The sequence below is a fragment of the Bubalus kerabau genome, chromosome 11, assembly GCF_029407905.1.
Source record: "Bubalus kerabau isolate K-KA32 ecotype Philippines breed swamp buffalo chromosome 11, PCC_UOA_SB_1v2, whole genome shotgun sequence".
Taxonomy (NCBI): domain Eukaryota; kingdom Metazoa; phylum Chordata; class Mammalia; order Artiodactyla; family Bovidae; genus Bubalus; species Bubalus kerabau.
The window spans coordinates 103080597-103096460 of NC_073634.1; the positions used below are offsets into that span (position 1 = coordinate 103080597).

At 41.6% G+C, this 15864-nt stretch overlaps 1 protein-coding gene across 10 annotated transcripts in view; it reads right to left on the minus strand.

Annotated features, from left to right (window-relative positions):
- FNBP1 (formin binding protein 1) overlaps window positions 1–15864 on the minus strand; it is a 132309-nt gene that overhangs the window by 28211 nt on the left and 88234 nt on the right. For all 10 annotated transcript variants that reach the window (XM_055541389.1, XM_055541396.1, XM_055541395.1 and 7 more), the window contains 2 exons: window positions 3790–3918; window positions 1990–2136 (listed from right to left, as the gene is read on the minus strand). In XM_055541389.1, coding sequence (XP_055397364.1) covers window positions 1990–2136; window positions 3790–3918 — 276 coding nt within the window. The remainder of the gene's footprint in view (window positions 1–1989; window positions 2137–3789; window positions 3919–15864) is intronic.

A 15864-nucleotide genomic window follows, 5' to 3' on the forward strand; every position in this document is an offset into this window, starting at 1 on the left:
ATACCCATCACACACAAATGTGTTCCAATCCGTGTAAATACTTCCCACACACTGAACTATGATGCCCTCACACAGATGACATTCTAAGGAAGTTATATTATCAGAGTTTTTTCTAGTAATATTTTTATCATTTGAAAGAATAACTTGTAAAGCTATACATGTAGTTGAGATTTCAAGATAATTTTAATAACTACTTTTCTACATTTAGAGAAACGAATATTAAGAACAACTTTGCCAAAAAGCAGAAAAATTGGGTCATTTATTATGCAATTCTCTTGAAAAATTGTTGTTGCTTAGTTGCTAAGTTATGTCCGACTCTTTGCAACTCCATGGACTGTAGCCCTCCAGGCTCCTCTGTCCATGGGATTTTCTAGGCAAGAATACTGGAGTGGGTTGCCATTTCCTTCTCCAAGGGATCTTCCTGATGCAGGGGTCGAACCCGCATTTCCTGCTTGGCAGGCGGATTCTTTACCACTGAGCCACCTAGGAAGCCCTTCCCTTGAAAAATGCAATAATATATAAACTGATTCTCATCAGAAGGTCTTAAAGCAATTTGGCATACACAAAGTCAAGGCAAAAAAAGATCCTCCCTCCGATTTCTTTGGTTCACTGTGGTTCAAAAATTTATCGACTATTTTCCTTTATATATATATTTGTTCAAAGTCTCTCCTCCACTAGAATGTAAGCTCCCTTCTGTTTTTCCTCCACTGCATCCCTAGCACCTGGATGATGCCTGATGATAATGATAGAATAATTGTTAGCTGAATAAATGAGGGAACTGACTGCCTACTCTGTGGTGTCCCCCTGCTAGGAACTTTGAGTTCAGAGTCTTTTCGGGGTCAGGTGATGAAGACCAATGCGTAAGGAAATGACAACCATCGTGTCCAACATAGATAGATGTACAGTTAAAGTATTACAAAAGCACCTGTGACTTGTAATAAAATTCTAACTCAATGATATCTGATTAAAAAAGAAAAATCTATTAGAGAAGACAATTTGGAAAGATCTCAACTTTCTACCATGAGCCCACATTTTAATTTGTCGTAGCTATTTTAGCTAACATGGAATTTGTAGGTGTGCCATAGACGTCAGTTGTCTTTTAAGAGCCAATCATCCTTCCTTCTGAGTAATAAGAACCCTGATTTTAAGCTGAGCACACGGCCACCCAGCAAAAAGGCTTCACTCTCCAGCCTTCTGTACAGCAGAAAGTGGCCCCAGGACTAAGTTTTGACTTCTGAGATCTCTGAGATGTAGGCAGAAGTACAGTAAACAATTTTAGAAAGCTTCTTTAAATAGATAGTGTGGACTCTTCTCTATATAATGCTTTATGGAATTTGGATGTGATGGCTGGAGCTACAGAAGCCATGTTGAGTTTGAAAGTCATATCATCAAAAGTTGTGAACTAGGAGAAGCCTGAATTCCTGAGGACTTGCAGATCATTTGCCCACACCACGGCTGGATGCTCTGCCTGGCAGACATCTTCACGTGGAAGGAAAAACAAACTGTCTTAAGACACTATTGTCATTGTTATATGAACCTGAACCTACACTCTCAGGCCTCTCTGATGGCTCCGTGGTAAAGAATCTACCTGCTAAGCAGGAGACGTGGGTTCAGTCCCTGGGTCGGGACGATCCCCTGGAGAAGGGAATGGCAACCCACTCCAGTATTCTTGCCTGAAAAATCTCATGGATAGAGGAACCTGGTGGGCTACAGTCCTTGGGGATGCAAAAGAGTCAAACATGACTTAGTGACTAAACAGTGACAACAAAACATACTAACATCCACAGTCCCAAACGCACCAAGGACTACACTAAATCCAAAACACGGGGGGCTGAATTTAAAACCTCTGAAAAGGTATTGCCATTGTTGAAAAGTACCTGTGACCACGGAAAGCAACTACTCTCAGATGATTGAATATGGTCACTGTGGGAAGGGACAGGGAAATAATGGAACCACAGTTATACATTAAGTCCAAACTATAGTACTTACATTTTTCGGATCAATTGACTCGGCTGCCTTTACGATTCCATCCAAGCATTTCCCAATGATGGGAATCACCTGCCGGTCCAGCTCTGCGTATGTCTTCACTGATTCTCCAATTCTCACTATCCTCCTCTCCTCCATCTCTTGTATTTTCTGCAACGTTCGAGTTTGCATAAAATTAGTTGGGTTTCCTATTATTTAAGGAAGTTGTTTTTTGCAGCATTGTTACCTCTAAAAAATTCTCTAGGAGGGAAATAGGCCTACAAAAAGGTTCTAGTCAGGGACTTCCCTGGCGGTCCAGTAGTTAAAGCTCTGCCCTTCCACTACTGTGGGCACGAGTTTGATCCCTGGTCAGGGAACTAAGATTCCTTCATGACACTCGAGGTGGCCAAAAACAAATAAAAAAGGGTTAGAGTTAAAGCAACCATAAATTTGTTGTGCTTCTACTTTAGCCAGCTGGACACATACTTGACTAATTGTGAGGCTGTCTAAATGTACACTTTACACAATTCCATTCCAATTTCAGTAAGAACCTGAAATGCAGGTAGTTTTACTATTAATACCATTTGGTTCAGTTCAGTTCAGTTAATGGATTTCAAATATTTCCTCCATCTTTGAGCCACTGTTTCATCCTTTACCAAAAGCATGGCATCCAGGTTAACTGCCTTGACCCAACACAGGCTGAGATTAACTAGTGTACCTTCCTTCTACAAGTTGGGTGTTTTTTGTTTTTTTTTTAATTTCTTTTTAATTGAGGATAATGGCTTTACAATATTGTGCTGATTTCTGCCATACAACAATGTGAATCGGCCATAAGTATACATATGTCTCCTCCTTCTTGAACCTCCCTCCCAACCCCCCCATCTCATCCTTCCAGGTTGCCATAGAGTGCCTCGTTGAGCTCCCTGCATCATACAGCAAATTCCCACTTCCTATCTGTTTTACATATGGTAATGTGTATGCTTCATTGCTACTCTCTCAATTTGTCTCACCCTCTCCTTCGCAAGCTGGAAGTTCTTGTTTGCTGTGTAGACACCAGGGTACACATTTTTGTTATTTTTTCTACAGTGGAACTTGAAGTTGTAAAAAATTCCCAAAGGGGGAGAACAGCATCATGTATCCTCTCTCACACTATTCTTGACAACTTAAAGTAGCCCAAAGAAAAACAGTCCAAAGGAAAGACAACAGGGCTATCAAAACAGCAGTGGGCTATCACTTCACACCTGTCAAAATGGCTATCAGGAAAAGTCTACAAATAACAAATGCTGGTGAGGATACAGAGAAAAGAGAACCCTTGTACACTGATGGTGGGAACGCAAATTGGTGCAGCCCTTTGAAAGCAATATGCAGGTTCCTCAAAAAATAAAAAAAATGATCTACTCCTGGGTATATATCCAGAAAAAAAAAAAGAAAACATTAATTCCAACAGATACATGCACCCCAGTGTTCACAGTCATCTGTTCAAACCTACAACTGTCTTAATGCTGCTCTGATTCCTAAAGGTAAGTCTGGCATTTTTGTAAGCAGAATGGTCCTTTTAGCAAAAAGACTGTTAATGTAAGAATCACAGTTCTAAGTCTGACCAAGCATGGTTGCAGGGTCAAACCAAGGAAACTTACAAAGTCTATTGATTAACCTTGAAATTCATGTTATGTTTCATCTTAATGTCAGTATGTGCTTAATCTGAATTTTTTTTTTAAGTGATTTGAGTTAGAGGAAATTTAGAATGCTATAAATACTTGGAAATCATGATTCCAAGTAACATGTTTCTAAGCCAAACAAATCTGAGAGAGCTGAACCACTTACCTGAAAGATATTGGGAATGTGAGTGTGGTAATATTCATGCTGCTCATGGTTGAATTTCTGCAGAATTGATGAGTAATCTGTTTTGCTGTCCTCTGCCATTTGATGACGCGTTTGAGCTTGCTGTCGTGCCTTAGGGCAAAAAAACGAGAACTTCCCATGTTTATACATAATATATAAAAGCTTAGGATTGCAAACTGGAGGGACTGGGGGGAGAGGGTGTCACATTTTCTTCAAACATATTCTATTTACCAGGTGCTGTTTTTTTTTGAAAATTGTTTAAACAACCCAATCCAAAATAGGGCAGAAGACTTGAAGACACATTTCTCCAAAGAAGACCCACAGATGGCCAATAGGCACATGAAAAGATGCTCGACATCACGAACTATCAGAGAAATGCAAATCAAAACAACAGTGAACTATGACCTTGCACCTGTCAAAATGGCTATTAGGAAAAGTCTACAAACAACAAATGTTGGTGAGGATGTAGAGAAAAGGGAACCCTTGTACACTGTGAATTGGTACAGCCCCTATGGAAAACAATATGCAGGTTCCTCAAAAAAATAAAAATAGAACTACCATATGATCCAGCAAGTCCACTCCTGAGTGTACATCCAGAAAAAAAGATATGCGCACCCCAGTGTTCATAGCGGCACTATTTACAACAGTCAAGTCAGAGAAGCAACTCAGGCGCCCACCAACAGATGAATGGATTAGGAAGATGTGATATACATACACAATGCAATATTGTGTTAGTCGCTCAGTTGCGCCCAACTCTTTGCCACCCCATGGACTGTGACTCGCCAGGCTTCTCTGTCCATGGGATTCTCCAGCCTAGACTACTGGAGTGGGTTGCCATTTCCTTCTCCAGGGGATCTTCCCGACCCAGGGATCATAACCGGGTCTCCTACATTGCAGGCAGATTCTTTACCATCTGAGCTATGTCTTGGAACACTAATGGAATATTACTCAGCCATAAGAAAAGAATGAAATACTTCCATTTGTGGCAACATGAATGGACCTAGGGACTATTATGCTTAGTGAAATAAGTCAGATAGAGAAAGACAAATACTGTAGGAGATCACTTACAGGTGGAATCTAAGAAAAAAATATTACAAATGATTATCAGACTCACAGATATAGGAAACAAACTTGTGATTATCAAAAGGGAGAGGGACAAATTACAGGCATGAGACTAACAATTCAAACTACTATATTTATAATAGATAAGCAACAAGGATATACTGTATAGCACAGAGAAATATAGCCAACACCTGAAACTAACATAATATTATAAAACAACTACTGTTGTTGTTCATTCAGTAAGTTGTGTCTGATTCTTTGCGACCCCATGGACTGCAGCATGCTACGGTCCTCTGTCCTTCTTTATCTCCTGGAGTTTGCTCAAATTCATTTCTGTTGAGTCGGTGATGCTATCTACCCAACTCATCAACTACACTTCGATTTTCACAAACCCCACCATTCTTGCCTTAACGCGGCACTACTTTCTAGTTTGAAACGTACCAACATTCTTTATTGTCTACACTTGGCCCAATTCACATATTTATTACCAAGATTTAGGTTCCCCGAGTCCCTTGGACTGCAAGGAGATCCAACCAGTCCATTCTGAAGGAGATCAGCCCTGCGATTTCTTTGGAGGGAATGATGCTAAAGCTGAAACTCCAGTACTTTGGCCACCTCATGCGAAGAGTTGACTCATTGGAAAAGACTTGCTGGGAGGGATTGGGGGCGGGAGGAGAAGGGGACGACAGAGGATGAGATGGCTGGATGGCATCACTGACTCGATGGACGTGAGTCTCAGTGAACTCCGGGAGTTGGTGATGGACAGGGAGGCCTGGCGTGCTGCGATTCATGGGGTCGCAAAGAGTCGGACACAACTGAGCGACTGATCTGATCTGATCTGATGGGAACCTCTGATTGTATTTTTTATTTTTTGAGTCAGGGACAGGGGATCCATAATATTTTTTATCCAATTATCAAAGGAGTTCATGAATTAAAAAGGCATGTGAACCACTAATCTATAGGGGTCTTTCTAAAACCCTCCACTATGGTTTTTTTCAGAATATATTTTAAAGTAGCACTAAGTATGGAGCCCTCTTTGAGCCTTGTGTGTGTGTGTGTGTGTGTGTCTTTCAGTTGCTCAGTTGTGTCTGACTCTTCGTGACCCCTTCGCTATGGACTATAGCACACCAGGCTTCCCTGTCCTTCAGTATCTCCTGGAGTTTGCTCAAACTAATGTCCATGGAGTCAGTGATGCCATCCAACTATTTCATCCTCTGTCGCCCCCTTCTCTCCTGCCTTCAATCTTTCCCAGTATCAGGGTCTTTTCCAATGTTTTATTGCATTGCTTTTCTCCTAAATAATAATAGAACTCCTAAATTTGTTTCTCTCTTTTAATTCATATTTTGGTTAATTACACACAAACAAGAAAGAGGCTATTAGCGACAAGCCGTGTAATCGATTTGAAAGTTCAAACAAGAATGTCTGAAAAGCCTAAAGTCCTCCACAAATACCAACAATTGTTATGCTGGTATTAGCTCCTCAGATTCCTTGGAGGAGCCTTGATAAATACAATCTCATGAATCTCTAAGACGATCTGAGGTCCACGCAGGGCAAAAACTACCTCCTGCCAGATGAAGAGATGGCTTGGCCTGTGTGCTTGGCAAACTTACCACACCAAGCCAAGAACACAACAGGAGAAGGGCCTTGTTCCAACACAACCGAGGCAACTTTTGTCTGTTTCCTTGTTTTGCTTTGTTTCACTGAAACTATTTTTTTTTTTTTTTTTTAAAGATAAAAAACAGAGAACCATTCAAATGCCAACACGAAGAAAAAAGGTTGGAGTTGTCTGTCTGTCCTACCCTCTGTCTGGTCGCTGGTTCCAGGTCGGTTTCTTTGCATCTCAAAGTCCTTTATTGGTTTCCTGCCTCTGTGACCTGAAGGCTTAACCTGTTTTCACTTCCTTGACATGCTTCGCTCATCTGTGTATCTGTGAAGCCATGGGGGGTCATTCAGACCTGCTTCCTTTATTCCCTTCTCTGTTCCTCGGTAAACACTTCCCTAGTGCAGGTATCAATATTAACATTTCCAAACTGATTTCCTTATTACCTGAGATTTCTTAGTTTCTTAAGACCTTTAGGTACTTAAAACCCAATTTACCAACGTCTCATCCGCCCTCCGTTATTAGTCCAGCTGCCACGTTCTTCCTCTTTGTCGGCGGCCTCTTAACGCCCTTCCTGACCATATGCTTAGGCTTCCGCTTTACTGTGCTCCCCAGCACATGTATTAGCCAGTCCCCAGCTACCCTGTAGCATCCATGCCCTTCCAATACACAGTAACCCCCCTCCGTTTAAATAGTAGCCTCCCCACCTACGTGCACTCCATCTGTTCCCCTGATGCAACCAACTCAAAAACGCTTTTAACTCTTTCAGTTACCTAGAGTTTTATCATGTCTCACTCTGCTAGGACTATGGAAAAACAGCAACAATGACAACCCACCACCAAGGAGATTCCCAGGTAGACCCCCCCCAACCCCGGCCACTTCTAAAAAACTCTCTACTTCATTTACAAACCTTCTTCAGAAAAAAGTCAGAAAATCCCCGGGGCAGGCAGGTTCCTTCATCTCTTTTATAAATGAAGAGTACCAAGGTGGAGCATCTCCTGATTTATTTTGGAGAAATGATCCAACTTGGTGAACACTGAATATAGCTTAGTTCTGAAACAAGGATCAGAATGTCATCATTAAATATGCACGTATGTGTGCGTGTACACACACACACACACACACACAGCCCATATAAGCAGATCAATGCTTCCTGACAATCCATCCATCATAACGACTGTGGAATATTTTACTCATGAGAACAGGAGGTGAACCTGTTGGAGGTGACCCAGGACCACCTGACTGGAAGGGCCTGTTACCCTCCTTCCTCTGAACTCCCCAGAATCTCTAATGTTTTTGCTTTGTCTAGATAATTACTTTCTGTTGTTGTTTAGTTGCTAATTCGTGTCTGACTCTGTTGCTACTCCATGGACTACAGCCCACCAGGCTCCTCTGTTCATGGGATTTCCCAGGCAAGAACACTGGAGTGGATTGCCATTTCATTTCCTTCTCCAAGGGATCTTCCCGACCCAGGGATTGAACTCAGATCTCCTGCATTGGCAGGCGGATTCTTTACCAGTGAGTCACCAGGGGAGCCCAAAATTGCTTTAATAAGCATATCAACTCATAATTGTTTCACAGTGCCCCATACGCTGGAATCCCTAAATACAGCTTGGTGGCCGCTACATGTAAGCTACAGAAGAAACTGAGATAAAGAAGAGCATGGATAAAATCCAGCCTGGAAAGTGAGAGCACGGAAGAAAACAGACTCCAGAGAGAAGGAACTGGTCTACCCTTTGTGAAAGAAGCATTATGTCTCGGGCAGTTTTCTGAAAAGAAAAATCTTGGCCTTCAGGATGCAAAAGCCTTCGTATATCTACAGTCTGTCTCTGACTCACTAAAAAGATAAAGCAACCTTTAGAAGCAGCAAAACATCGTCGCATATCACGTTCTGCAAGACCACAGAGGGAAGACAGGGCTGTCTTACTCTCATCCCAGGATCCAGCTGCTTTGAATTAATACCCACTGTTGAACTCCAGGCCCAGGAATGTGCCACTGTTCTGACTAAGATTTACTATGGAAATCTATTTTTGTTTCATAAGCTGTGATGTTTACTTTGCACTGGAACTTCAAGAGTCTCTCTCAAACACCAGGGCTGAGTCAGTTACTCATTATTACAAATATGCTTTTAAAAATAAAGTATTTTCGAAAACTTATTTGGAGAAACTGCTAAATAACTAGATATTTTCGAGAGTGCATCTCCTCATGCCTAAGGCTGCATGAAGATTACAAGCATCACCATTTCCCAGCTCTTTGTAAGTCTGTCTAAAAATAGCAACTGTTATCTTAAAGAGGTACAGTATTTCCATCCTCAGTAAGACCATCAGCTATTTCTTTTCATTCAAGTTCCCATTCTAAGAATAAAAGATAAAGCATCTTGTGGCAACATTACTGTGGGGCAGAGAGAAGTTCAGAGGATTTTTTTTTTTTTCTTTTAACGAGTCAGAGTTACAGAATTTAGAGATAATATTCTAAAAAAGTCCAGAATGACCACAGTTGCCTGAGGCCATAAGTCACAGAGATCTTTAAATAAGAGCTACACCACTTTCACTGTCAGTCAGAAAGACTGAGCTTGAACTGTGGAATTTCTTTAACAAATCCTTGGGAATCTCCCCAAATAAATCCAAATTGGCCTAAGTATGTATCACTTAAGTGTGACTTCACTGCTTGGTAATTCTTAACATTGTTTTATCGACATCTGCTTCAAAGGTCAGAGTTACAGTTTCTAAATAGAGGAAACAATATTTTAGAAACCAAGCTGCAGCCCAATGCTTCTAAATCCTAATGGGTTTAAAGACAAAAATACTATAATCCATTTAGTTAGTTAAATTTAGATGATCAGCATGGCCAAAATGTGCAGCTACTTCCTGTTCAATTCATTAAGAAAAGAATACTGCTGGCTGAGTCTCAGTCGTCATAAACAGAGAAAACGAGCCCTACTAAGGGATGTGTTTACTTTCATGTGGGGAATGTCGTAGATTTTCTTACTATGTTATATACCCTCACATCTTTTACCAGGACTTCTTATGGCTTTTGACCTTTTAACGAAATGAGCAAATACAGACTGGTTCTATTCATATACATCAGCTCAGTTCAGTCACTCAGTCATGTCCGACTCTTTGCCACCCCGTGGACTGCAGCACGCCAGGCTTCCCTGTCCATCACCAACTCCCAGAGTTTATTCAAACTCATGCCCATTGAGTCGATGATGCCATCCAACCATCTCATCCTCTGTCGTCCCCTTCTCCTCCCGCCTTCAATCTTTCCCAGCATCAGGGTCTTTTCCAATGAGTCAGCTCTTCGCATCAGGTGGCCCAAGTATTGGAGTTTCAGCTTCAGCATCAGTCCTTCCAATGAATGTTCAGGGTTGATTTCTTTTAGGATCGACAAGTTTGATCCCTATACCCTAACTCATATACATAATGAAGTGTAACATGGCTTCTCTTGTTGTGGCTCGAGGACTCCAGAGCATGCCCCTTCAGTAGCTGTGGAATGAGGGATCTTGGGCTTTCCAGGTGGCGCTAGTGGTAAACAACCCGCCTGCCAATGTAGGAGATGCAGGTTCGATCCCTGGATCGGGAATTTCCCGTGGAGAAGGGCATGGCAACCCACTCCAGTATCCATGCCTGGAGAATCCCATGGAGAGGGGGAGCCTGGCAGGCTATGGCCTATAGGGTCACAAAGAGTCGGACATGGCTGAAGCGACTGAGCATGCATGTGTCGGGGATCTTAGTTCCCAGACCAGGGATCGAACCTGTGTCCCCTGCAGTGGCAGGCAGATTCATAACCGCTGGACCACCAGGGAAGTCTCATGAGATATATTAATTTTTTGAACATGTCCTCAGACTTCTCAGAACTGTATCCATTGCTGTTCCTTAAATGACAAACTATTTATTGCAGAAGAACTCAGAGCTTTGAAAAGTCATTTTTTCCCTTGGGTTGAAGTATGTAATATAACAACTTAGAAAGGCCCTCCTTGATTACCAAAAATTGAGGGAACACAATGTAGAGGGTTTCATCAGTCGTAGTTCCAACAGCAGTAAGTATCTTCTGGAGAAGTTGGACTTCCGACATTTTATTTCATCACCATCATGTTCAGTCGGTCAGTCGTGTCCATCTCTTCGAGACCCCATGGACGGCAGCACACCAGGCTCCTCTGTGCTCCACTACCTCCCAGGGTTTGCTCCAATTCATGTCCATTGAGGCAGTGACGCTATGTAACCATCTCAGCCTCTGCCACTCTCTTCTTTTGCCTTCAATCTTTCCCAGCATCAGGATCTTTTCCAATGAGTTGTCTCTTTTCATCAGGTGGCCAAATTATTGGAGCTTCAGTTTCAGCATCAGTCCTTCCAGTGAATATTCGGGGTTGACTTCCATTAGGATCAACACGTTTGATCTCGCTGCAGCTCAAGGAACTCTCAGCATGATGAGAAACCAATTGTATTTTAGGCCAGGAGGAAAGGGGAGGCTAAATCAAGATTGTATTCTGAATTTACTATTCTGCACCACAGCTAAGGCTGCCCATATTTATTATTCAATAGCCAGCAACTTGCAGCAGCTCCACTTAGGGGGCAGATGGCCTACCCATCAGCCCCGGAAACCAGCATACAGCATTCCAAAAGGGCACACAGCCTGGACTGGAGGCACAGCAAGAATGCGGCAGGGCACCTGGCTCTCGCCTTACGCTTCTGCAAGCTACCTGATCTGCTGACTTCATGTCATAGATAAAATTAAACACACCAGTTTTATAATCTGGGTCATCTGACTTCTCTCCATCTTCATCACTTCTTTTTTTTTTCACTTGATTACAAAAATATGCTTGTGGTAACTAATTCAAATTTATAAAATTGTACGGTGTAGAAAGTAAAAGTCCCTGCACGTCCCATTTTCTGATAATCACTGGTAACACTGACAACAGGACCTCAGGTGACATGGAGAGGAGGTAGAGCAGCCTTGGGAACTTTCTGGTGAAAGTTCCAAGAACACAGCAGCAAGGGCATCACTAAATGAATGATACCACCATGCTACAAGGATCGCCAGTCAACAGCTGGCAAAGTTGGTGTGTCTCAGAGTCACCAGCAGCTCCGGCGATTGGAGCACCTTGCCTTCTGGATGTGGCCAGGTTAATGGGAAGAAATGCACACGTTTTCATGGCATACAAGGATATTATAACCTGTTTTTTAGGTTGGTTGGTTTGTTTGGCTGTGCTGGGTCTTCACAGCTGTGCGGACTTTTTTCTAGTTGCAGCGAGCAGGGGCTACTCTTCATTGCCGTGTACAGGCTTCTTAACTGCTGTGGCTTCTCTTGTTGTGGAGCACGGGCTTTAGGGCACATGGACTCAGTAGCTGTGGCTCAGTTGCTCTGTGGCATGTGGGGTCTTCCCAGACCAGGGGTAGAATCCAGGTCTCCTGCGTTGGCAGGTGGATTCTTTACCACTGAGCCACCAGGGAAGCCCTAAGTATTTTATATTTTAAATTTACTAATTTTGCTGTACCACCCAGCATCTTAGTGCCCTGACCAGGGATCAAACCCATCCCCCCTATGATGGAAGCACAGAGTCTTAACCACTGGACCATCAACGAAGTTCCAGTAGGTATTTCTGAGATCAGAAAAATAGCACTCTTTTAAGAATTTCTCTAACATTAGTTAATGATTAGAAGCAAAACTGATTTCACCCTAGTCTTTGACTTAGCAATTCTACTTCTGGGAATTTATCCTAATGAAATAATCTTCAATGTTCATAAAGAAATCCATTAACCCTAATAATTTGAGACAAATGTCCAGTAATGTAATTGATTAATTATATGTCATACTATTGTGTAGCACCCTGCTTATTTAACCTATTGTATATACATCATGCGAAATGCCAGGCTAGAAGAAGTATAAGCTGGAATCAAGATTGCCAGGAGAAATACCAATAACCTCAGGTATGCAGATGACATCACCCTCACGGCAGAAAGCAAAGAGGAACTAAAGAGCCTCTTGATGAAGGTTAAAGAGGAGAGTGAAAAAGCTGGCTTAAAACTCAACATTCAAAAAATGAAGGTCGTGGCATCCAGTCCCATCATTTCATGGCAAATAAATGGGGAAATAATGGAAACAGTAACAGACTTAATTTTCTTGGGCTCCAAAATCACTGCAGATGGTGACTGCAGCCATGAAATTAAAAGACGCTTGCTCCTTGGTAGAAAAGATATGACAAACCTACGCAGCATATTAAAAAGCAGAGACATTACTTTGCCAACAAAGGTCTGTATAGTCAAAGCTATGGTGTTTCCAGTAGTCAAGTATGGATGTGAGAGTTGGACCATAAAGAAAGCTGAGCACCGAAGAATTGATGCTTTTGAATTGTGGTGCTAGAGAACACTCTTGAGAGTCCCTTGGACTGCAAGGAGATCCAACCAGTCAATCCTGAATATTCACTGGAAGGACTGATGCTGAAGCTGAAGCTCCAGTATTTTGGCCACCTGCTGCAAAGTGGCGACTTATTGGAAAAGACCCTGATGCTGGGAAACATTGAAGGCAGGAAGAAAAGGGGGTGATGGAGGATGAGATGGTTGGATGCATCACGGACACAATGAACCTGAGTCTGAGCAAGCTCCAGGAGATAGTGAAGGACAGGGAAGCCTAGCGTGCTGCAGTCCACGAGGTTGCAAAGAATCAGACACGACTGAGCAGCTGAACAACAAGAAAATTGTGTGGCTTGGAACAAAAACAATTTGAAAGAGTATTGAATAAGGGAAAGTGAAAGCTCTATGTGATTTAATTTGTTTAAGTTTCCAAAGCAGTATTTACAACATACCTTCATTATTATTAAAAAAAAAAAAAACCCATCACTAATGATCACTTTTGAAAGTAATGAAGTTATAGTTTAGTTTGCTAAAAAGCTTAGTGAAAGAGGCAAATTCTATGCAGAATTCCAGAAACAGTGAAAGACTGAAGCAGTAAGGCTTGTCTTTGAGGTACACACACACACACACACACACACACACACATACTGCTCTGAGAGGTATAGTAGGAGGGGCATTAACAGAGGAAGAGAAGGAGCTCTCTATCTAGAGTAATGTTGTTGTATGATAGATGGCATTGTTTCAATTTCCCAGCAAACTCTTGCATCTAGAATACATTTTCAGTTCAAGACTAAGAATGCATTTAAAAATTCCTATTCAGACAGAGTGCTGTGAGTTTTTGTTGGAGGCTTCCAGACCAGGGAGTTGCCAAAACAATGAGCCTGTCTTTGATAAATTATAAGGCCAGCTAAAATACAGAACAGAGAAAAACTTCAAAATAAGTTAACCAAAGAAATATGCCTGAAGTATTCCAGCAATTTCCTGATTTTCTTTTTTTTTTTTTAAACAGGCTTACAACTTCTAGCCCTAGTATTGTAGGTTACTTTGGTACCCGGTCACTGAAATAGAAGCGAGAGAATATGGAAAGATAGCAAATGAGACCAGCATCTCAATCTCTCATGGGCCATTCACTTGCTAAACAGTTTTAAGAAAAGGCTTCTGTTTCCCTACGCCCCAGTTGCCTTATTTAAAAAGTAGAATTAGAAGGTGAGCTACAGTTTCTGCTGGAAGAGAAGCCACTGCTGATATAACTTGTCTTGATGCTGGCATACCTCCAAGGTAAGCTGGAGAAAAGAAACGTGGCATGAGCTCAGAGATCTTGGTCAAATATAAACCATGGTCTCCAAGACTTGGTCCCTCCTCCTCCCTGGTTTCTAACACATTATATTTGGCAAGGGTCTTGAGTTTTTAGTTACAGTAGATTGACATTGATTATCTCTTTCTCTTCCCTTTTCCCCGTTAATGAATAACATCACCCCCAAATATGACACTCGTGAGGTTCCATATATGCACAGCTAATGAGAACAGCTGAGATTCTGGAAAGTTAATGACTTCACTGCATGATGATAAACAGTGATCACTGTTCTCTGCGGCTGTGGCGTTATTGTGAAGAACAAATATACTGAAAGCACTACGGGATGCAGCTCTACAAAAGATACATTCCGTAGAAGAGTGAAAAAAACTAATCATGTTATATACCCCAGGGAGAGAAATGAAATACCATGGAATCTGAGATACACACACACACACTGAAATATTACTTAGCCATTAAAAACAATGAAATAATGCCATTTGTAGCAACATGGATGGACCTAGAGATAATCACAGTAAGTGGAGTCAGAGAAAGACAAATACCATATGATATAACTTACACGTGGAATATTTTTAAAAATGATACAAATGAACTTATCTACAAAGCAAAAATAGACTCGCAAACATAGTAAACAAACTTATGGTTACCAAAGGGAAAATGTGAGGGGGATAAATTAGGAATTTGGGGTTAACAGATACACACTACTATATATAAAATAAACAATGATGACTATATAGCACAGGGAACTATATTCACTACTTTGTAATAACTTGTAATGGAATAGAATCTGGAAAAGTACATATATACACATATACATGGGCTTTCCTGGTAGCTCAGCTGGCAAAGAATCTGCCTGCAATGCAGGAGACCCCAGTTCGATTCCTGGATCAGGAAGATCAGCTGGAGAAGGGATAAACTACCCACTCCAGTATTCTTGGGCTTCCCTGGTGGCTCAGCTGGTAAAGAATCTGCCTGCAATGTGAGAGATGTGGGTTTGATCCCTGGGTTGGGAAGATCCCCTGGAGAAGGAAACAGCTAGCCACTCCAGTACCCTGGATTGGAGAATCCCATGGACAGTACTCTGGATTGGAGAATCCCATGGACTGTATAGTTCATGGGGTTGCAAAGAGTTGGACATGACTAAGTGACGTTCACTTTCACACACACACATACATATATGTATATATATATACACACACACACACATATGTATCACTGAATCACTTTGCTGTGTACATGAAACATTATTAAAAAACTATACTTCAATTAAAAAGAAAAAAGAACTCTGAGGTGTTTGGTGAGCAGCTGTTCATCCTCAGTACCCAAGTCACAATAGATATTTCCTCTAGGATTCCCAGAGGAAAAAGTCCATCCCTGCTGAAGATATGCTAATACAAAAAAAATAATAATATTAACAATCATAAAAGCACAAGGAAATAAACCACCGTGAGAGCTGACACACTAGGGATAAAAACTAGCACCATAGAAACCTGAGCTAAGGGACTTCCCTGCTGGCCCATGGTTAAGACTGCACTTCCAGTGTAGGGGCCCAGGAAGATCCCTGGTTAGGGAACTAAGATCCCACATGCTGAGTGGTGCAGTCAAATAAATAAAGTTATTGTTTTTAAAATAATCTTGAGCCAAAAGAACAGTTTAAAGAAAATACAAGAGAAGAACATTTTAAAATGATTAAAGAAATGAATCAAAAGAAATCATAAGAAAACGAGAGACAC